Source organism: Aulonocara sp. 'chitande type north' Nkhata Bay, linkage group LG6 (assembly GCF_057382095.1).
Source record: "Aulonocara sp. 'chitande type north' Nkhata Bay isolate Kocher_YH1m ecotype deep benthic linkage group LG6, A_spYH_male_GT1.1, whole genome shotgun sequence".
Classification (NCBI taxonomy): Eukaryota; Metazoa; Chordata; class Actinopteri; order Cichliformes; family Cichlidae; genus Aulonocara; species Aulonocara sp. 'chitande type north' Nkhata Bay.
Window position 1 is genome coordinate 22,050,032 of NC_141349.1, and position 21,738 is coordinate 22,071,769.

Genomic DNA, 21,738 nt, shown 5'->3' on the forward strand with positions numbered 1-21,738 from the left:
CCACAGTTGACAAGAATCACTTCTCATCCCAGAGTTTTAGTCAGATTTCACTCAAAGTTGTACACCGTGACCACTTAATGGGTCTTCATCTGAACTGTGCTCAAGGTCAAAGTAAAATTCTTTGTTTTATGGGCTTTTTTGATCATTACTTTAAAACAAAGGCTTCTCAATTGCAGCTGTGCACTGTGTTAAGAACCACTTACTACATGCTTGTATTATACAATTAACTTTATTTATAACAAATTTTCATTAACACAGTTATAAAGTGTCTGTTGAAAGATTTAAAAACGTGTGTAAGGTATACAGAGACAACTGAAATCATCAAAGTCTTTTTTAAGCACAGTAGATAAATATGATAGATTTCTTTTGCATCTTTCATTGATCATTTCATCACTCACAGTGTAACGTTAGGACAAACCAATGTTGTAAAGTGTACTTGATAAACACACTGGAGCATGTAGTTGCTCTGACCAATGAGCATATTCCTGCTGATAATTGAGCTGATCCATTTATTTTATGTAAACCCAAATCAAATACACAATGCTAAGAAGATTATAGTTAAAATTCATTCATGTTCATTTATTCAGTCATTCATTCAAAAAGGATTTCTGCACGTTAAATTTAGCTTTAAAAAACATAAAATGCGTGGACTCCAACTCTAGAGCCTGTGCAACACACCACTCAGATAAAGCTCGAATAAGCTTCATTTTACATATTAACAGAGGGACTAGCAGAGCTCCTGTACTGCACTGGAGGATGGAGTTATGTTTTAGACACCTTATATTTGTCAGTCATGACATCACGTTTGTTCATTTGCATATTTCAAATGATCAGAATAATTCTCATTTCCTACTTTATTATAATTTAAAATTGGGATATTTAAATTTAGCACTCTCAGCCTGTCACTTTTATGGGTGGGAGTGTCAACTTTATCTTTCGAGCTAAATGAAAAGCGATCTTCTTCTCGTAGTAGGCGCACTCATTGACAAAGAAAGGGTAGAGGTCCTCGCCATCATACTTCACTGTCTCCCCGGAAAATGACATGAATATCGGATTGCCCCGCTGCAGAAGCTTGAAGTCATTATCCTGGAGAAAGACATGCAAATACGACATTTACTGCTTGACAGTCTTTGAATTCATGAATGTAAATGTTCAGATGAAACCAGGTTAGGAAGGCTTGTTTAAGGCCAAACCTTTAGACAACCTCTCAAGGATACTTGAGGGTGTGAGGGATTCTGCCAAAGGACTCAGTATTTATTTTGTGGACACTGGACATGTCTAATGGGCAGGAGACCCGAGGATAAGGATAAGCTAGACGGATAGACTGGAGAGGTTTTAAGTCTCTCAGCTAGCTTGGAAGCACCTAGGTGCTTCTAAAACTGCTGCAACTGTGACCTAGACTCAGATAATGAAAAGTGTGAAAGCTTAGACTATAAAACGTGCACCCATCTTGTACTGTACCTGTAACTGGGAGTGTATGGCAGCAGTGATTTCCCCAGTAACTGGATTCCTCGGGTAATCTATGCTTTTCACCAAGGTGTATGCTTCCACTTCACCCCCTTCAAATGTGCTTCCTGATGAGGATAAAAGTTGCAGAGTTAATGGAGTCATTTCACAAAGAGCTATGGTTTGATTTTGCCACTGTAGGTCCACCTGATGTTGTTGTTTGCCATTGCATAATTGTTCACGGTTAACCCCACTGTCTGATTTACTGATTTGTGATGACTTAAAGCTTCTCCAGTGAAGCTACCCCTCTGAAAATGAGGGAACTGTGTTGAAAAACGACTGTAATACCTCAAAAGTTAATGCAATGCTTTTGATAAACTTCTTCAATAAAAGTAAAAAGTCTGCACTTTATTCATGTGATGACTGTTTGAACCAACTGTTGTAGCATACAGCAGCAAAATGACAAAAAACATGTGCCATTAACCAAATATTTATATATAGCAAATTGCAGAGGCCACTTTAGGCCCTGCTCCCATTGAAACATCAGGTGAGGTGAAGCTCCAGCCACAGGATGTATTCTATAATTAATTGGTTAATTACACAGTACATTACACATGTGGGGAAGCATATGCATCCGATATGTTTCACCTCGTTATTTTGTTTGTTTGTGTAATGGGAAACATTCTTGTTTATTCTCATATTTAGATTTGTGACCTGGTGTAGCCTGCTCAACTATGTTATCTGCTGACTATATGAATCTCTGTGTGATACGTGATAGCTCTCCTGCATGCAGCAATTAAAAGCTTGGCCACAGCTGAAGATATTGCCATGGCAATTGTAAAAAAATGCAGCTAACTGAACAACTGCAGACTACAAAATTATTTAAATAAATATTTCAACCAAAGCTTATAAGAAGGGGCATTTTAAAAGCGGTAGCATCTTACCAGAATTAAATTCCTGAAGCCAACTGAATATATGATCCACTGCCTCTTTCACCATGTTATGGATATCTGCTCTGACCACACCATTGGGCTGTGGGCCGGCCTCTATTGCTGCAAAGAACAAGGGGAACAATCATCTAAATATTTAATAAGCTCAGCTTTGCAAAAGATGCACACAGACACACTTACCAAAGCCATGCTTGCCGACCGATTCTAAAGAATAAGCCTCAGCGATCGGTATGTCCAGCTGGATTGCTCTAACTTCCACAGAAGCCATTTTACTCTGAAAATCAAATATGTTTACTGTCGACTGCACACTGTGCTTAGGTACGATAGGCTGAGCTTTAAAATAAACTACATGTTTATCCCGGATTTTGATTATAGCTTTATAACCTGATTTTATTGAGTTAAGAACATAATTGCATGAGTGATGTACAAGCAACACAGACATACTTTTAATTTTTTTGATTGGAAAATACTACTACCCAGTAGAAACATTAAAACAAAGACTAAGAAAAATTCCTCAGACAGTTTAGTTAAAATTGGTGCTTGAAGACAACACATTATACAGCTTAATGGGGTTAACTTTGGTGTTTGGGAGGATTACTGACAGGATTGTATTTGTATCTGTTATTGTCTGTGCTATTAATGACATGATAACACATGGCAACAATACACATTTAGGCACGTAGAGATGTCAAGTTCAAATTGAGCATCAGAATAGGGTAATGACTTTGAATATATTATGGTTGTTGGCGCCAGACAGGCTTATCTGAATATTTCAGAAACTGCTGATCTAGTGAGAATTTCTCATACAGTCATCTCTAAGGTTTACAGAGAATGGCCTGAATGAGAGAAAATATCCAGTGAGCAGCATTTTACTGGATGGAAATGTCTTGTTGATGCTAGAGGTCAGCAGAGAATAACCAGACTTCTTCAATTTGACAAGATGGCTACAGTTACCCAAATAACTATGTGTTACAACCAAGGTATGCAGAACAGCATCTCTGCAGTGTGGTCTTCTGCTGCCATCAGCTAAGACTGGAAAACTGCGGCTACAATTCATATGGGTTTACCAAAATTGCACAACAGAAGATTTAAAAAAATGTTGTCTGGTCTGATGAGTCTTGATTTCTGATGCAACATATTGATAGTAGGGTCAGACTTTGGTTCAAACAACATAAAGGCATGGATCCACCTTGCCTTGTGCATTCTTGCTTTTGAAAACAGCTGCTGCTATCTCACCATACCATCACTGCGAAGATTAACCTGACTTTTAGCAAAATTTAAGTTATTTGAACTTGAAGATATGAGACCTCTAGTAGTTCACAGTTTATGCATATTTTCTTTATCAGAAACATTATAGGTGCAAATTCCAAGTGCATGACTCGAAATATCTGTTTGTAGTACTCTTGTACCTGTAGGTACTTGAGAATGTGCAGGGTGAACCAGTCTATGGAGTAAAAGATGAAGCAGAGGCCCATGTTGGAAGTGGTGTTGTGGATGTCTATGATCAGGTCCATGGCCTCTTTGCTTCCTTTGGGCCCAATTTGAGCGTTCAGCTCCTGAGCTCGCCTCAGTTCATAGGGTGATGAATCTGTTACAGGGGAACTAGAATCGGGAAAATAAAACAAAGACGTCTCTCACACATGGCAGATTTGAAAAGTTTTACTTTGCTCTCACAGTGTAGCGCAGTTAGCCAAAACCTTTAAAACTTCATTACCTACATAAAGCTTTGGCATCAGTTTCGTTTTTGAACTTACTTTAGCAAGGCTTCTGTGAAACAGCGGTTAAGGTCGGTTTCTACGTATCTCCTGCAAATCTCCACAGCCCGTGGGTTTGTCAGGACAGTGGAGACAGAAACAGATCCAATTTTATCTATCTTCTCTTTCTGCAAATGTCTCACCATGTAAACCCCTGTCATCTCATTTCCATGAGTGCCACCACAAACGGCAACCCTGGACAGCGGTGGGAAAGACACAGACTCCATCTGTTTCCACGAGAAAAAAAAGAGGGTGCTAGGTTAATGTTGGATTCTCTTTTTCTGTTGTATAAACAAACAAACAAACCAAAAAAAAGTACCGATGATGTCCTGGCAGTCATTCATTGACTAAAGGGAGTGTAACCTTTGAGCTTTTTGAGGTGCAGCTTAAGGAAAGCTAGAACAGAATCAAGGTGTTCCTAGTGGAACAAATGATGAATTCAGGTTCACCTCCAACAAAAAAATAAATAAATAACAGCAGAAATATACATGTAAAGATTGAAACTCAAACACACACACACACACACACACACCATCTCAATGCTGCAGTGTCATTATACTCATTATACTCCAGGTTTTGGATCACAGATATGATCCCAGCTGAAGAACTGGATCTGCTATTTACAATGTAAGTGATGGCAGAAATATAAATAGGAGCACACTGTGCTGTCATACAATCATATTACAATGTGACTGTAAGCACTAGTAAGTGCATAGTTACATCTACTACAACAGCAGCAGCAGTAAATGAGAAAAATAAAGTAGTAAAATCTGAGAAACTGGTTTTTAAGACTTTGGCAGCTTGCCTCTGTCAATACAGCCAATAAAATAAGCATAAAACTACATTAAATTGACTCCACGTCTTACCTTTCACGTCAAAATTCAACCTTGTTTAGCATTCACTGGATTCATCAACCTTTGAACCCAGAGGGGAAGTTGTGTCGGGGCAGAAGTGTGCTATTTCATAACCTAAAAAAAACACTTTTCAGCCCACAGCAGCTGCTTAGCTATTCACAATTCACACAGTACAAACCAACCCACATGCAAGTACAGACTGCTTCGATTGACTGCGCCCGCCTTCAAGCTTCCTTATGTTTGTACCTTCTTACAGCTGCCCTCCTCTATCTGTTTCTTCAGCTCAAATTTCATTTTTGTGATGTAACAGGAAGTCACTCGGTTGTTTTCTGCTAAACCAGCAGGAGCCGCTCTCATTGCTCTTTGGCCTGTGGTGCAACTTTGAGGTGCTGCAACAACAACAACAACAAGTAAATGGCACATAAGATGTTTCACTTCAGAGGAACCCAAACCTCGGCAGATGCTTTATTGCAGCTGTATCAAAACACTCCAAGCATTTCCACCACCACTGCTAACTATAAATAAATATATATATCTGATAATTTATTAGTAAACAAACAGTAAAAGCATGGGTGCTTTTGGGAAAAAGTCTGCTTAATTTTTTAGTTTATTGCCTAAAGAAAGGTGAAGCAGTCTAAAGTGATATAGGTAGGATTTAATTACAGTAGTTTTCTAGCAGCAGCAGTTCTTGGACATCTATTTCATCAATATCATACGAATCATTCAAATGAATGAATCTAGTTGATGAATCTGTAGTCTAAAAATGTTAATTACCTCACAACTTTGCAATCTTTCTTCTCCATACCACCGTACGTTTTCTCACACCCTGCAACTCTCGAAAGAAGACCTAAGCTCCATTTAGAGATGTAATCCTCTTTGATCCGTCGCTTGATGATAAGCTGCTTCCTCTCACTCGTTCACTCTGTCGCTCTCTCTTTCTCGTTCTCCGCCTCTGTCTGTCAGTTCAATTCAATTCACTTGATTTTATCTTTTGCTTTTACCCCGCAGGCTTTGCTGGCTAATGGTGCTCTGATTTCCTGTATTTATGAAGATATTTCTTCCTTTTTTCCTTGTTTTTATGTTGTTGGTTGTTTTTGGTTGTGTGAATGTGTGCTTTCTTTTTTAATTTTTATATCTATTTGTCAGGAAGTAGCTCACAAAGTGGCTCCATTGAATAGTGGTTTACTCATTTTTCTAATATTGTGGCTCAAGAGTTGGGAGTTCGCCTTGTAATCGGAAGGTTGACGGTTCGAGCCCCGGCTTGGACAGTCTCGGTCGTTGTGTCCTTGGGCAAGACGCTTCACCCGTTGCCTACTGGTGGTGGTCAGAGGGCCCAGTGTCCGGCAGCCTCGCCTCTGTCAGTGCGCCCCAGGGTGGCTGTGGCTACAATGTAGCTTGCCATCACCAGTGTGTGAATGGGTGGATGACTGGATGTGAAGCGCTTTGGGGTCCTTAGGGACTAGAAAAGCGCTATACAAATACTGTACATATATGTATACAAATACATTTAATAAGTGAAAGATCCCTGGTTTGATTCCAGGAGCAGACACAAGTCTCTTTGGGTCAGGAAGGGCATCTGGAAAACAAATAAATAAATAAATAAAATATGCAGAACTACCTGTCTTGTTGATAAGAAAACAGCTGAAAGAAGATCTATATGTCTGAATTAGACACACCATATTAAGGTATGTTCTGTGGTAAAACTGTGCATCTGTGTATACTGTGAAATCTGGCAAACACAACCTGTACTTTGGTGTCTGCAACTGTCCCATCACATGACATTTTGTGGAGACGCAAACTAAAACTAAAGCTGGAGAGTCACCCTACATGTAGATGAGCAAATGCAAGTCGATATGGGAGTGATCTAAACATGGCTGGAAGTGTTGCCAGAAGTACAAAATGTATATTTAAATCAGCTAAGTGAATAAATAGTAATGTTGCTCTTGTTGCTACCAATGAGGCCTTGCCCTTTAGGACCCTGTGTATGGTGCAGGTCCTTTGAGCTCTAGCCTCTGTGAAGTGCATGCTGACAATGCTTCAACAATAATAAACCAGGCATTGTGTAGATATGCATAGATATTAAAGCAAAAGCTTTTCAAATGTTGTACAGTGTGTTTGCTGTTTTAAAGTAAAGGAGATATAGGCCAAATTCATGCTGTGTCAGTGTCTCTGAAAAAGGAGACACTTCAGATTTGGTCCAAAGGGCAAAAGTTAATCTCTGATGAACGAGGTCAGAATAAAAATTAACAATATTACTTTCCAAGAACACTAAAAGTTTTTTCTCTTAACTTAAAGTAAATAATTAAACTCTCTTCTAAACTAGGGTATTTTCAACAACAAACATGGGTAACATTGTTCACAGTGACAAAAAACTAGGCTGGAATAGTGTGGTTTGGAAAAAAATGCACATGTGCTGCCCGACTCATTGTTAGCTATATTAGCATAAAGTTAAAAAACAAAACAAAAAACAAACACGAACGACTGAGCAATATTCATCCATTAATTAACAGAGTCAAACACAGATCTTGGGTTCACCCTCTCACACAGCATTACCATACTCAGTCACCTTTGTAGTTACCTAACTTATATAACAGATGTTTTAAATCTTTTTTAACATACTGCGGTGCTAAATGAGGCCTGTACGTTGGCCTGTCAGTAGTTTACACGCGCTACGTTGCTGAATCTTTCAGTTACTAGTTTCGCGCTTCTGACGTGGCAAGGGTGGAGTACACTGAGGCCTAACAAAAGGACCAGACCATCATGTGTGACAGCCAGTGGCGTGTCTAGAAAATTTTTGTTGGGGGGGCCAGGTAGGGGCACAGATTTGGAGAAGGGTGGCAGATTTAATTGGCAGATAATGTTTTAAAAAAAAATTCTACCAACCCTTAACCATAATTCAATAATCCTATAAACCTAATAACCAAATGCACTTTTAACTCTTATTAGAATGAGATTTTAACCACTACGGTGCAAAGTTTTTAGATACTGCGTTGATAAAGTACAAGAGATACAATCAGTGCTTTGTCAGTGTTTACTCAGCAGTCAAGGACAACAATATTTGCATAGTATTTTTACTGACATATAGTGCACATATGTTTTGGGCAAAAACATTTTTGAAAATTAAAATACGAACATTTGTAACAAACAATTGACAAATTAGCCAATGCCAATGCAAAACTTTATCTGCCTGTTAAAAAAAGAAGATAATCTTCTCACAAACTGGTGTTTGATTTTGAAACAGGAAAAAAGTGGGGAAACAACTGAAAAGACTAACATTTGAATGAAACCTGAAAGCAAGTAAATACTTTCTATGCTGCCTTATGGTAAACTTTGGTAATATTGATAAAGAACAACACTGGCTGATGATAAAATACAGTCAGCTGGCATGGTGACACTGCCAGTATTAACCTGCAGGGCTGGACTGGGACAAAAAAATTGGGCATTTTTACTACAGACCGACCCACCAGGTAGTAAAGCCATAAAGACTTTGACTGAAAACAAACCCTGTTGTGACAGTGATGTACAGTCTTGTTGGTATATGTATGATTTCTATACATTTTACGTCAGATAAAAACTTTGGTTGTAAGATTTAGATAATTATTTAATAAAAACTAGGTATTTTAAATGAGAATAAGAAAGAAAAGTATTTCTTTGTGCCCACCTTTCCCTGTTAATGCCCTACCTGGCCCCCTGGCAAAACTTTGCTAGACCCGCCCCTGCACAGTTACCAGCTGTCTGCTACATAAAAAAGGATCCTGGTGTTATTTGTCTCTCAGAAACAGTTCATAACTTCCCTTCAACTCATTCATGTCACCTAAAAGGTAAACCTGTTTCTCCATCACCTGTTCAGCTCTGATGGTTCAGTAAGGACATCTCCTGGTTTCATCTTCATGTTTCCCTCTCACCACATATCTAAACAGACATCATGACCAGCAGCTTTACAGCTGTGGCTCCAGCAAACATCAGCTGATACTAGAAATTAATATTAAATACATTCTAACAACAGCCGATCAAGCTTAAACGTGCTGCTGTTGTTTAGCGCAACATCTGCTGGTTTCCTCTTTCTGGCGCAAAGTGGGCGATAAACAAGAGAGAAAAGCCGATCAGCTGATCATTGATCAGTTTCATGATTGAAGTAGCAACAGGAGAGGGAGGGGGAGAGAATGAGAGAAGAGGCAGCTGTGCAGCATAAAGACAGAATAAATCCAGCTTTGTGTCTTTTTTCCATTCTAGCTAAAGTCCGGGACAAACTGCGTCTCTTCTCAGCTCAATACGAAACGTGTAATATTTTCTCTGAATGAGGGACCATTCCATTTTTTTAAGGAGCCGTTGGCAACTCTACTAACCTTATGAATAAAATAAAGTTCACTATCAGTAACATCATAGCACCCACCCAGCTGTATAAAAACTCCGTCAAACTGGCTAGAACGCAGTATGAGTTATTGCAACTGACAGTAAAAAGTCAGCAACATGAAAATAAACTCCACCTAAACTTGGTTTATATCTGACCCAGATAGACTGCAGGTCATAACTTCTTACCTGAAGTTCAGTTCACCTGACACTCGGACTGGTGGCTGCTTCGGGTCTCTCCTCCTGCCTCCCCTTCCCTCATTCACCTGTTGCCTCTGTGGAAGCCCCGTCATAGCCACCACCAAACAACGGAGTTATTTCTACACATCGACCTGCATCTGGCCAATCCACCACCTCTCATTGTTCATGCCGTTACAAAAAAAATAAAAAATAAGTCACTGGGGATATGCCCGATGGCCAGTCCAGCTATGTTAACCTGCAACCAAATCTGCAGCTCCATACAGCAATGTTACGACTTAGATTATATCTTATAACGCATAACTCTTATGTTAGCTGCCCTCAGTAGCATACTGTCTGAAATATTCCACAGCTGCAATAATTCTTTAAGTGTTATTTTTTTCCTTGGTATTCTAATTTCACCGAAGTTTACTAAACTCAACAAACTTGATATTACTTACCGGGACATTTATTCTGTCCTCATTTTCTTTCACCGAAAAATTGTTTCCTGCAGTGCCATCTTTCGTGCTTGGCTCTCCTACCTTTGCTAACGTGATGCGCATAGCGCAGAAGCGATGCTGCATTCACTTACACTCGGATATCTGAGCGTCACCGTGAAAACATAATCGGACATTTGATATTTGATTGAATTTTATTGTTTTGCCTTTCGGGTGGCACCTGGGGTGGCCAGTCTGGTTTGGGGGGTGGCCTGTGCCCCCCCAGGCCACCCCGCTGGACACGCCATTGTTACCGGGGCACGATCACCGGGGACCCGTTTTTCCAGCACACACGCCCGATACCACGTGACAACAAATACGTCATTTCCTGTTGACTAAAAAAAAAAAAAAAAAGCACCCTCTCACGGTCCTAGGGACCAAAAAATTGTCCCGCCCGATCAGCGGGCGAAGCCGCTGCTGCACGCCGGAAATGAGGCTTCATTTCCCGCAGGTCTATCTAAGCAGCCCGCTGTTTTCCAGCCCGGGGTCAAATGTGGAGCAAGGGCGCCACCCGGTGGACAAATAAAAAAATTACAACTCTAAGGCCCGTCCTGCAAAATGAAAATGAACGCTAAACATCAATGATCCCTTTGACCGTAATTAATTTGCAGTGAAAAATAGCGTTTATAATGGGTTTCAATGGGGCACAAATCGACCACTAAGCACAATAGTGTAAGTTTGTCTGTAGCTTAGCCACTGAAGCTAATTGAAGGAAGTCAGACTTGAATTTTGAAATAAAATCATATCAAACTTTTTTTTTGGAGAATTTGGCTATAGTCCATTCAACACTGTGCAAATGGCATGTAATCAAAATTTGAAAATAGCCACAAATCGACCCAAGACCCTCCAGGGGTTTTAAGTACACGCAATATTTTCACTCTCACATTTTACTCTGTACTGGAAGACTTGTTCATTTTCAAGATTCATTCATCCATCCATTTTCTTCCACTTTATCCGAAGCCGGGTCGCGTGGGCAGCAGCCCAAGCAGAGAAGCCCAGACCTCTCTCTCCCCAGCTACCTCCTCCAGCTTATCCGGGGGAACACCAAGGCGTTCCCAGGCCAGCCGAGAGATATAATCTCTCCAGCGTGTCCTGGGTCTGCCCGGAAAACCTCGCCCAGGAGGTATCCAGGGGGCATCCTTGTCAGTTGCCCGAACCACCTCATCTGGCTCCTTTCGATGTGGAGGAGCAGCAGCTCTTCAAGATTCTCTCAAATAATTTTTCACCATATAAACTAAGGTTTTTTTATTTAGGCGTCATAGTTCTGAAGAGAGATATGTGTTTTTTAATAGGTGGACATTTCTGCCAGCAGGTTGGGGATTAAAAAGGTCGATCATGCTTGGCTAATTTGAGCAACTGTGCCAACTTTACAAAACTATACGTTTTTATACCACAACTCCCCGTTCAGCCTTAAATGCCAGAAGAAGAAGACTAGTCTCCCTAAATCTGACTCTGTTTATTACCGGAATCTGGAAAATACTGTAAGAAAGCTACATAAAGTATCAGCATTGAGTAACAATTTAAATTCACGTCCTCAGCAACAGCATTTAACAGTATTTCCATGTACTTCTTACCTTTGCAATTAACTGCAGGTTAAACGGCCCGGTGACTTGCAGCCACGATTAGGCTCATTGAGAGCAGGCATGTGCATGCAGACAGTGTTTGTTTTTACATCTGGTGGGTAACGTCCCTCCCTATATTTTTGGAACAGTACCTCTGAAGCTTGATTTAGATTTTTGCAGGAAATTTACGTTCTAACTTCAGATGTAACACCTCTTAACACTAAACCGGTCCATCATGCTGTTGTTTCCAGTTACAGCGTATATTTCCTGCTGAAGCATATTTCAGGCATAAGACAGAAACATTACAAAAATATACACCTGCAGGCCACTCTATTGTCTTTATTTGACTAAATGCACTAAATTGCTGCCACAAGCTTTTGAACACATGTACCTAATAAAGTGGCTGGTGAGTGTCCTCAGTCCCAGCTCGGATACAGATGTGTCGGTGTGTCTTTGTTCCCTGCAGTAGTGCCCTCTCCAGCTCAGTCATCATCCACATACCCCAGGACACTGTCCGAGCCAAAGAGATCATCGCCTACGTCAACACGCTGAAGACTCAGGTCAGCTATTACGCAGAGAGGCTGTCTCAAGCTGCCAAAGACCAATCGGCCAGCGGACTGGAGTGGACGCTCGCCAGTCTGGTTGACAAGGTACTAAAAGTGTTTGACGTTACGTGGGGACGCTTCATATTTCATTCATACCCTCTTCCTTTCAGACCCGTCAGCTGGTGGCAGTGTGCGGCTGCAAGCTGCTAGCTTCAGCTATTTAGGCCCTGAACGCAGTACGAGTACATCGCAACCAAAGCTTCTCCTTCCGCTGAGTCTGAACAAGTAGTGCTCCGCAATGACCAGGATACGCTGAGAGCAAAGTACAGCGGTCACAACAGCCAGTCGTCACTGCACGTGGACTGGCACGAAGAGGAGTGGGTGAGTTGATCAGCAGTTATTGGCTGTTTTCTGATTCCAGATTTTTTATTTCTTTAGCATGACAACAGACAAGCTTAGTTTCTTGGCACACATTGTGGATACAGCTTGATATCTTAACTACACTCTGAACTCTGTTTTTCTTTTCTTGTTGCTTCTTCTTCTTCTTGAGTCATCCCTCTCATGTTGATTTCCAGCTCAGGTCACTCCTTACTTTTAAGAAGTTGGAGGATTCGTGAGCAGATTTTTCCTTCACCATATCAGCCGACTTTATTCTATGAGAAAATACTCTTAAATGACTCGTCTTTAAAAAGTGTTCAGTGTTTTATGTCTGGTCTGTGTGTCATCTTTGTCTTTACAATGTTGCAGCAATACTTTAGTAATGATATGATATGATATGATATACCTTTATTAGTCCCACAAGGGGAAATTTAAATGTTGGTTTAGTGTAAGCTCAGCTTTTTAACTAATGTAAGAAGTGTTATGACTGACTCGTTTTTAATACCTAAATCTGGCCTCAGTGCACAAACCTAAATGAATCGGTACATATGAAAGCGCCCAAGTCACGAGCTGTGTTCAAGGACATGGATAAAACAAAAAGGTTCAAATTTGTGCCCAAAAACCCCACAAATCAGTGTCACTGTTTTAAAATCTGCTGCGAGACCGCTCTAAATGTCAGCTTTTTCTTTACGTAAAGACTGGGGTCTGTAACATATCAGCTCGTTTCTTATTTATTAAAGAACATGCCTGACACCAGGCTTTTGAGTTAACGGCTCCATTCGATCTCTGCAAGTATTTTTAAGTATTTTTAGGATCTTTCCAGCAGGATTTGTGGCTAGTTCTGGAGCTTGACCCTAAAAGATTTCAGTGTGTCGGTGCTTCTGCTTTCCCTGTTGTCCTTCTCTTCCGTCTTTATTTCTGTTTCTGTCAAATTTAAAAACAACTGCACTCTGAAATACACACTCTTTGCAAGATGTTGTCTAAACTAGTGGTTGGAAGGCATATTTGTGTTTGGTCTCTGATGGTTTATTTACACTTTTTGCAGGCCACGCCCACGGACTACAGCGCCATGATGAGCAACAAAGCCAAGAAGTCTATTGACTTCCTTCTGATGCAGGACACCGCCCCGACGATAGCCACGGACGTGTCACTGCAGTACCGCCTCGACATCGTCTTCTGCCAAACGGTCACCTACACATATTTTAATTATTGTATGTCTGAGCTGATGCGTTTATCCTGGAGTGACTCAGAGTGAAGGAGAAGGCCAAGAAGAAGTGTAAATATCATAGAAGCAAGGAGTTCAGAGCTCTACGACTTAGTGTCTTTATGGTATTTATGTGTGTAATGGAGACCAGGGGTTCCATTACCCTTACTTGTATTTTTATTAATTGACTGACTGATTTGTATTTAAAAACCGTAATGAAGAAAAACACACACTGGTTGATTGTGATTCTTTATTAGGCTTTTTGGGTTGTTAATTAAGTGACTCGTTAAAGGTGAAGAGACAGGGGGACTGGCCATCCTACCTGTGTCAGGAAAAGAACCTGTGTTAGAGCTGTTCACATTTAATCATTTGTCTGTAACCTAAATTAGTTGTATATGTAAAAAGAGAAGTGTTAACAGTACTCACTTTGTAAAGAGTAAAAGCAGCTCAATCACCTGCTTATGAGCTCCTGGAGAAAACCAATGTGCCAGGCTAGGGGAGTGTGTGTTGGAGTGATTTTGTTAAAAGTTGTCATTATTGTGCTTGGACCTTGTCTTGAACTGTATGTTCAGATATTTTCTGTTCCTCCCCCACATGTAGGATGTTGGGGATGTTACTAGCTATAGTTTTCAACTGCAGGCACAATCTATATAAGATTCTGGTTTCCTTATTTGGTAAGGAATGTTCACTTCCTGCCCTTTATGGGCTCACCATGTAAATGGTGGACTGTTAGAGAGGTTAAGCCATATACGAGGTTGAGGGGAGATGACCCTTTTATGACTAGAGATGCGGTTAAAACGTTTGTAAGCAGGAAGTCACGTATACAGACACACATACACTCTCTCTCACTCACACACACACACAGACACACACACACAGTGCCTTAGCTTTTACCACACAACATATGGGGTTTACAATGGGCGGTTGTGTAACTGTTTTCATTCAATAAAAGGCTGCGAGTGGAGGCTGGAGTTGGAGTTGTCTGAGTTTGGGTGTAGAGCTTGCAACTCTGAGAATCCGACCAGGCTTCCCCTGCACAAGTAAAAACCAATCGAACTCTGATTGTCTTACTTTGTTCTGAGTCAGCGAGGGCTGAAACCTAACTGTGGTTAAGGTGTTTTAATGCAGCGGTCCCCAACCGCCGGGCCACGGACCGTCGTTTGGTCGAGAGATGAGGCTCGGGTGTGAAATGTATGGTTTTCAGAGTTTTTATCGTTTTTTATCGTTATTTTGTTATCGTTTTTATCGTTAACTCTGTTTTCCTGGGTCTTTCACGTGTGTTATGAATAAATCTTCTTTTTTTCCGGTACCGGTACTAGTTTTATTTTGTTGTATTTATCTGTGACACCTTAAAGGCCGGTCCGTGAAAATATTGTCGGGCATAAACCGGTCCGTGGCGCAAAAAAGGTTGGGGACCGCTGTTTTAATGTATATAGAAGAGACTGAAGTTTATATGTTATGGAGTTATTTATAGGACTTGTTACAAATCTTCATATGTCTATGATGTGCGAGGCGTAACATGTCGACGTTTTGTCACGTCCCGCGGCGTTCCTGAGGAACGTGAAAGGAGACCTTCGGCGTTCTTATGGTACGCGGCGGGCTATGGCTGGAATCCAGTTCAATGACGCTCCCGCGGTAATAGACGTTCCAGCCCTGTATTCCAGCCCTAAACCTAACCTTATCCCTAGCCCTGACCATAACCTTATTCCTGACCTTAACCAGGACTTTAATGATGTTAAATAGCGTGTTTCTAAGCGATTTGAAGAAAAAGAGCAAACATGTGTAGATTCAGTCCAGACAGTTCTCATATTTCCTCTTTTTTCCGAGGTCGTCATTCAGGAACGTGGTGGGTAGCCAAAAACGTAATATGGTGACGATTTGTCACCTAGCGTAAAATGTTACGCTTTGGGAGTGAGAACGTGTTGGTTATATTGTAGTGGTTTTCTTATGGGGAGGGTTTTGTTTCCCTTTGGTTTGCTGACCCCCAGACTTGGTCTATTCCAGATGCTCACCTGAATCAGGTAGAGTATAACAGGAAGCCATTTGCTTTTCAGAAGGGTTGGATTCTTTGCTGTATCACCATGTGTTCTCATTAATAAAGTACATTTTACTCCAGTCTCGTGCTATTTTAGTGGAAGTGACCCATGACCGTCGGCCAAAACTGACAATATGACTATTAAAAGTCTGAGTAATACTGTAATTTTCTGCTGCTCATTCCTGTGCAATATCCCATCTGACCTCCCGTCATATTTCTTTTCAAGATTTTCTTATTTAATCACTAGTGTACATATATTTATAGATACATATATATATATATTTTTTTAGTCATCTTTTCTCTTTTACCACGTCTTTCAAATATTTTGCTCTTTACTATTTTTCTATTTTTTATTTTATTTTATTATATTTTCTTATATTTTCTTCTACTGTACCATGCTGCTGAGTGACTGCTGCTCGTCAAACACATTTCATTGCAATGTTGACCCTGTGCTAACTTGCATATGACAAATAAAACTGAAAACAGTAAAGGCAAAGGGAACACATCAAGTAAGGATTTCACACTCCCACTCACAACGGCACTTTCAAAGCATAAAGCCAAATATTTCAAAATTTCATTTTGAGGCATTTTAAAAATGAATGTGTTTGAGTTTCATTGCTCCAAAGTAATGTTTTCATATAAGCAAGATAACCAGTTTGCAACCATGTAAGTACAGTCCTCTATTGTGAACAGACGTGTTGGCAATCTGTCTGCGTTTATAAATTAGACAACAGTTATTTGCAGATCTTCATCAATCTGCCTGAGAGTGATTGCAGTCGGTCAGGTTGCCTCCAAGGAGGCAGTTTATTATTTTCCTTTCCTAGTTGGACAGATGGCTGTTGTTTTGTTTTTACTGTAGTGTGCTGGGCCATTAATGGCTCAGGGGCTGCAGCGTATCTGCGCCAACACCTAAGGCCAACGTGGAATCACCGGTCAGACTAACATAAAGAAAGAATCTGTTAAATTACACATTTGTATTCATTAAGTCACAGACAATGAAAACAAGCAGAAATCAAGATGTAATATTTTTATAATTTTATTGATGTTAAATTAAAGTCCCAGCTTAGTTATGTTATCAGTGCAAGTCACTTCAATCTGTATAGCACCAAAGGAAACAATGGTGTTTTCAAGGTGCTTCACACTGTAAGGTAACAACTTACAGTATTAAAAAGAAAACCCCAAAAGAACAAACCCCTCTGAGCAAGCACGAGGCGACAGTGGGAAGGAAAAACTCCCTTTTAAGAGGAAGAAACCTTCGACAGAACCAGGCTCAGGGCGGGGTGGCCATCTGCCGCGACCATTCCTGGGGATTTCAAAAATGACTTGATCTGATCTAAATGTAAAACTAGCTCATTTAAAGTGTCCAGTGAGTTTTAGAAAATATTTTGCTGTTGATATCACGATGTCACTATAAAGTGGAAACTTTGTTTCTTCCCTTACACCTCCCAAAAAATGCCCGCACCGATGAGAAGCACTTAGATATGCAACTTGGTTCTGTGAATATCTTTCTTTTGAAAGTTTTAACAATATCTTCATCAAGATTTTGGAAGTTTAATTGCCAGAATGTCACCAAAGATGCATGCTTCCATCTTTTACAGAGGGATTTGAAAACCCTCTCGCTGAGTTTCTTGAACTTCTCTGGTGGGATTTTGTCGTATCTGGCCCTGATTTCAGTCCAGATTTTCATGGTAAGCCGGTTGGAGATAGCTTCAGCACTTTCAATGCTGAGGACTGTGCCTGATTTTTTTGAAACCTGGGAAATCAGTCCTTCCACAAAGATTTCCACTGAAAATCTGCATCTTTCTTTCTTTTCATATGATTCCAGTCTATCAGTAACTGTTACTGCCAACAGGTGTTCTTGGAATACTGAAGTAGTTATGATATTAAATATTGGTTGTTCCATTAAATTCATTGAATCCTCCTCCCCACTCCTCCCCATTTCCAATGATATTAGTGACAATTTATGTAATTTGTCACAAATATCAGTGAAAATCGCATTAGCAATGCAGTCAAAATAATTCTGCACTTTTCGGTCTAAATGCAAATCCATCCCCTTGAATTTGTCCAAGAGTAGATCCAACAAACGTTTTTGGTGAGAATGAGGGCACTTTAAAAGTTTACCAAGCTTTGAAAGCACAGCCTGAATTAATGTCTCTAACCATCTTTCAAAGTCTGTTTTTTCAGGTGGCTCACAGTCTACAGAAGATCTGTGATGCTGTATCTTTTTATATGACTCCGTTTGACTTACGTTTGTTAACGGTGGGATGCTGGCTTCATGTTCAACACAGGATTTCTGCTGCTGGGGATCTGGAATTGGATTGTTTTCTGGTTTTGCAGCACTGTGTTGGTCAGCATTTTGACAGCTTTCTTCTGTGTTAGCTGTTTCTTGGCTGTTAGCATCTATACTCTGTGCTGTATCAAACTCCTGCTCAGCAGAATCGTCCAAAAATTTCACACGTGACAAAACCGTTTTGGGTTTTGCAGCACTGTGTTGGTCAGCATTTTGACAGCTTTCTTCTGTGTTAGCTGTTTCTTGGCTGTTAGCATCTATATTCTGTGCTGTATCAAACTCCTGCTCAGCAGAATCGTCCAAAAATTTCACACGTGACAAAACCGTTTTGCCAGTAGTGGTGTGGACAGAACAGTTTTCATGTACAGGGGAGTTCTGGGAAGACCTCAGCGGTGATACTGCTAGTGACTGTTCACACAGGTCCATTACGTCCTCTACAAAACCTACAAGCCGCTTAGCGGTGACGCAATCCGGATAGCCTGCGGTAAGCTCTAACAACTGCTTGTTCGAAAAACTACTGACCAAGTTATCCAAGAGGGATACCAAAGCATGTACTGTAGAATTATCCCCATTGGTCTGAACTGTTTCATCATTTGTCATTGTGTTACAGTTCGAGCTTGCCATTTCACTTTTTTGTTTTTTATGTCTAAAATGTTGTTTTGTGTTAAACTCCGTGTTTGAACGTTTAAAGCGCTGCTGTCCCGCTGTGTGAATGCGTTTCAACTGAACAGCCAGGTCTATATATAAGGTCGGTTTAAGGTTTCTTTGTAACGTCACCTGACGTTTCTTTGTAACGTCACCAGTCAAAGGACTGGCCCGCCCCGTCATAACGAAAGGGGCGGGACAAATCTGTTGCTTAGCAACTGAAAAAAAGGCACACCGCGCTGAATGCTACATCCGGCCTGCGACGGTACACCGCCTCCGCACCACCGTTTAAACATGAAGTGTGGATGTTAGAAGATCCCAAATATGGTGAGCTACTGGGAAATTACTCACGTTTTTGTTCTTGAGAGTGAGCGATAATAAGCGACATTTTATTGAGAAATTACAGTAGTCTGTCTACAAAAACTACAAAAATGACCTAAATAAGACAGAAGTACACATTCATTTTTATCGTTTTGTCAACAACAGGGCGCATGAGGTTTGTTCAGTATTTGTTGTGTCTACAAGGCTCAGGCGCCCCCATGAAGTGTCTTATTTGTATAGTTGAAAGCATTATAAAGGAACGCAAAACTAAATTACATATAATTATAATTCTTGGCACTTTCTGGTGTGTGTGAGTTAGTGTTTCTCTTTTATGATTTGTGGGTCCAGCATCAAATTTAGAATCCTTCCCATCACACATGAGGTCTTGAATAATCATCTTATTTTAAAGACCTCGTAGTTTGATAGTTTGCTCTCAGACTGTGGGCTTCCTTGTGGTTTTTAGAATATTTAGAAGTAGAAGGGGATCATCCTTCTGTGGAACCAGCTCCCAGTTTGAATGCAGGAGACGGACACTATCTCTACTTTTAAGATTAAGTTTCAAAGTTACCTTTTTGCCAACGCATATAGCTAGGGCTGAATCAGGTGACCATGAATCCTCCCTTAGTTACCCTGGGACTACCCTGCTGGGGGATTCCCACCATGTGTTTATACACCTCTCTGCATTCAATAATTAGTTCTTGTTCATCTCTGGCTCTCGTCCACAGTGTGTCTTTTGTCCCCTTTTTCGTCTCCTCATCCCCAAAGGGTCGCAGCGGGCTGCCCCTCCCTGACCGTGGTTCTGCCAGAGGGTGCTTCCTGTTAAAAGTGAGTTGTTCCTTCCCACTGTATTGAGGTTTTTTCTTTTTAATTGTAGACTTTCTACCTTACAATCTATACCACCTCGAGGAGACTGTTGTTGTGATTCAGCTCTGCATAAATACAATTAAATCGAATTAAGTGGGTTCAGCTGTTTTGTGAAATAAATGTGAGTGACATGGTAAGTAATAGCCTGCATGTAACTCATGGTAAGAAGAGCAATATCGCCCCCTCCTGGTTCAACCTTTTTTTCTTTGCAGTAATCTTTCCAATAATAATACATATGCACTAACCTCATGCTTGCTGTTAACAATAGCCTAAAGACACAAAATCAAGTTTAGTTTTTTCCTTAAGTTTATGTTTTTTTTTATATGGTTGGCATTTATTTTGTTTCTTTTTAATAATTATATTGATTCTATTGATTGTTTGCCAAGCACTGAGGTCTCTGCTTAGACTGTGCTACTGGGATCACTGATTTAAAAATGAGGCAAAAGCACCAAAGTTGTGCTCAAAAATAGTACAGTGAGCTACAACCTGTTGCTGTAGTAATTCTAACACACTTATTGTTTTTAAATACATACATGTTTAGTTCTTTTAAATCTAATTATATATATATTTTTTTGCAAAAGTGTCACCTAAACACCCAAATATACGTAATTCAAAACTTACTTTAATTATTACCCATTTGGCTGGTAACATGGACCCAGTCTGATGGATAGTTACTGAACAGATAGTCTTTTCTTTAAAGGCTGCATTCAGAGCAAATCATTGTAAAAACAAGACAAGTCAATAAAAAACAAGTAATAACTATAATACTAAACTACAATAGAGAGAAAATCCAGTAAATATAATTATATTATGTAAAAAATATACAAATATTTACCTCTAATTTAAAAAGACATTACAAGGGTACTAGTTTCATTTTAATCTAAACATAATCTAAATTGACACTAAATCAGTTTAAATATTACAGCTGAAGGTGATTTTAATAAATGTACTGCTGCTTGACTTTGTTTTACTACTGCAGTATAATTTATCATGTACAAAAGCTCCAAATGTTGTTTCTCTGACTTAATGTTCTGATGACGTTTGTGTTACTTTGCAGGAAATAGTCAGGACCCAGATGAACCTGTGCTGGAATTCAGTGTGGGTGAGTAATATGAGCATTTATGAAGGCTGTCCATGACCTGTAATTAAATTTAGCGTCATTAGTGCCACTCATTGCAAGTGACAGTGCACATGCTTTCAGCATGGAGTCTGCTCTTATGGTAGCAAAATAAATTCAGAAAATCTCCATCAAAAAGCAGCTCAGCAGCAGAAATATATATGGTCAGCTGGTTGTGAGTTAATGAGCATGTGAAATCAGTGTGAACATTTTGAAACAACAACTCTCCAACCTCGTAATTGTAAGACTGCCTGTGCAGCCACAGGAGCCTTCAGAGAGTCTTCCTGCTTGTCTCTTGGGTTGATTTGCTCATGTTTTCTCACCCAGTCAATGACTGTAAAAGGGCTGGACTAATTGGAGGCAGGTGTAATTGATTGCACTGATATGCTAGTCTACTTATAGCCCACATTACAAACACTGCTGTGTTATTTTGTCTCTCAGTGCAGGTATGTAATGTGACAAAACCTCTAATGATCTGATATGTTTGGGATGGATGGGCTGTGAATTATATAGTGAATTGTCTTATTTTGTCGCTCTGTGCAGGCTTTCTACTTACAGGGTGGTGGGTCTCAGAGGACAATTGCTACCCCTGTTGAAGTGAACAACGTGTGGAGTGCAACTGGCTTTGTGGCATAGCTGGCTCTGGCCTTGGACTGTGTGTTTTTACTTTGTACCTAAATGGGACACTGGACTTTTAACTACTATTCATTGTGTTTATAAATAAAATTTTAGAATTTTATTGACTGTCA

General features: G+C 40.1%; 2 protein-coding genes across 9 annotated transcripts; one reads left to right on the forward strand and one right to left on the reverse strand.

Moving 5' to 3' along the window:
• Positions 1 to 210: 210 nt before the first annotated feature.
• On the reverse strand, positions 211 to 12,414 carry LOC147327741 (N-acyl-aromatic-L-amino acid amidohydrolase (carboxylate-forming) B-like). 6 transcript variants are annotated; one of them, XM_086295606.1, is made up of 9 exons: positions 11,982 to 12,414; positions 5,779 to 6,580; positions 5,251 to 5,393; positions 4,151 to 4,377; positions 3,806 to 3,998; positions 2,577 to 2,670; positions 2,391 to 2,498; positions 1,462 to 1,574; positions 211 to 1,086 (listed from the first exon to the last, which is right to left on the reverse strand). In XM_086295606.1, the coding sequence occupies exons 3-9, from the start codon at positions 5,359 to 5,361 to the stop codon at positions 895 to 897; spliced, it is 1,038 nt and encodes a 345-aa protein (XP_086151732.1). In that variant the 5' UTR covers positions 5,362 to 5,393; positions 5,779 to 6,580; positions 11,982 to 12,414; the 3' UTR covers positions 211 to 894. The 6 variants fall into 6 exon arrangements, with proteins under 6 accessions (XP_086151732.1, XP_086151734.1, XP_086151737.1 ...); XM_086295608.1 differs by lacking the exons at positions 5,779 to 6,580; positions 11,982 to 12,414 and adding exons at positions 4,470 to 4,568; positions 5,017 to 5,118 and having other exon boundaries at positions 5,191 to 5,387; XM_086295611.1 differs by lacking the exon at positions 5,251 to 5,393 and having other exon boundaries at positions 11,982 to 12,412.
• LOC147327742 (inositol polyphosphate-4-phosphatase type I A-like) lies at positions 11,805 to 21,738 on the forward strand. 3 transcript variants are annotated; one of them, XM_086295625.1, is made up of 5 exons: positions 11,805 to 12,240; positions 12,306 to 12,516; positions 13,559 to 19,833; positions 20,930 to 20,974; positions 21,533 to 21,738. In XM_086295625.1, the coding sequence occupies exons 1-2, from the start codon at positions 12,028 to 12,030 to the stop codon at positions 12,357 to 12,359; spliced, it is 267 nt and encodes an 88-aa protein (XP_086151751.1). In that variant the 5' UTR covers positions 11,805 to 12,027; the 3' UTR covers positions 12,360 to 12,516; positions 13,559 to 19,833; positions 20,930 to 20,974; positions 21,533 to 21,738. The 3 variants fall into 3 exon arrangements, 2 of the variants coding, with proteins under 2 accessions (XP_086151751.1, XP_086151750.1); XR_015129879.1 differs by having other exon boundaries at positions 12,100 to 12,516; positions 13,559 to 19,014; positions 19,734 to 19,833; XM_086295624.1 differs by having other exon boundaries at positions 12,104 to 12,516.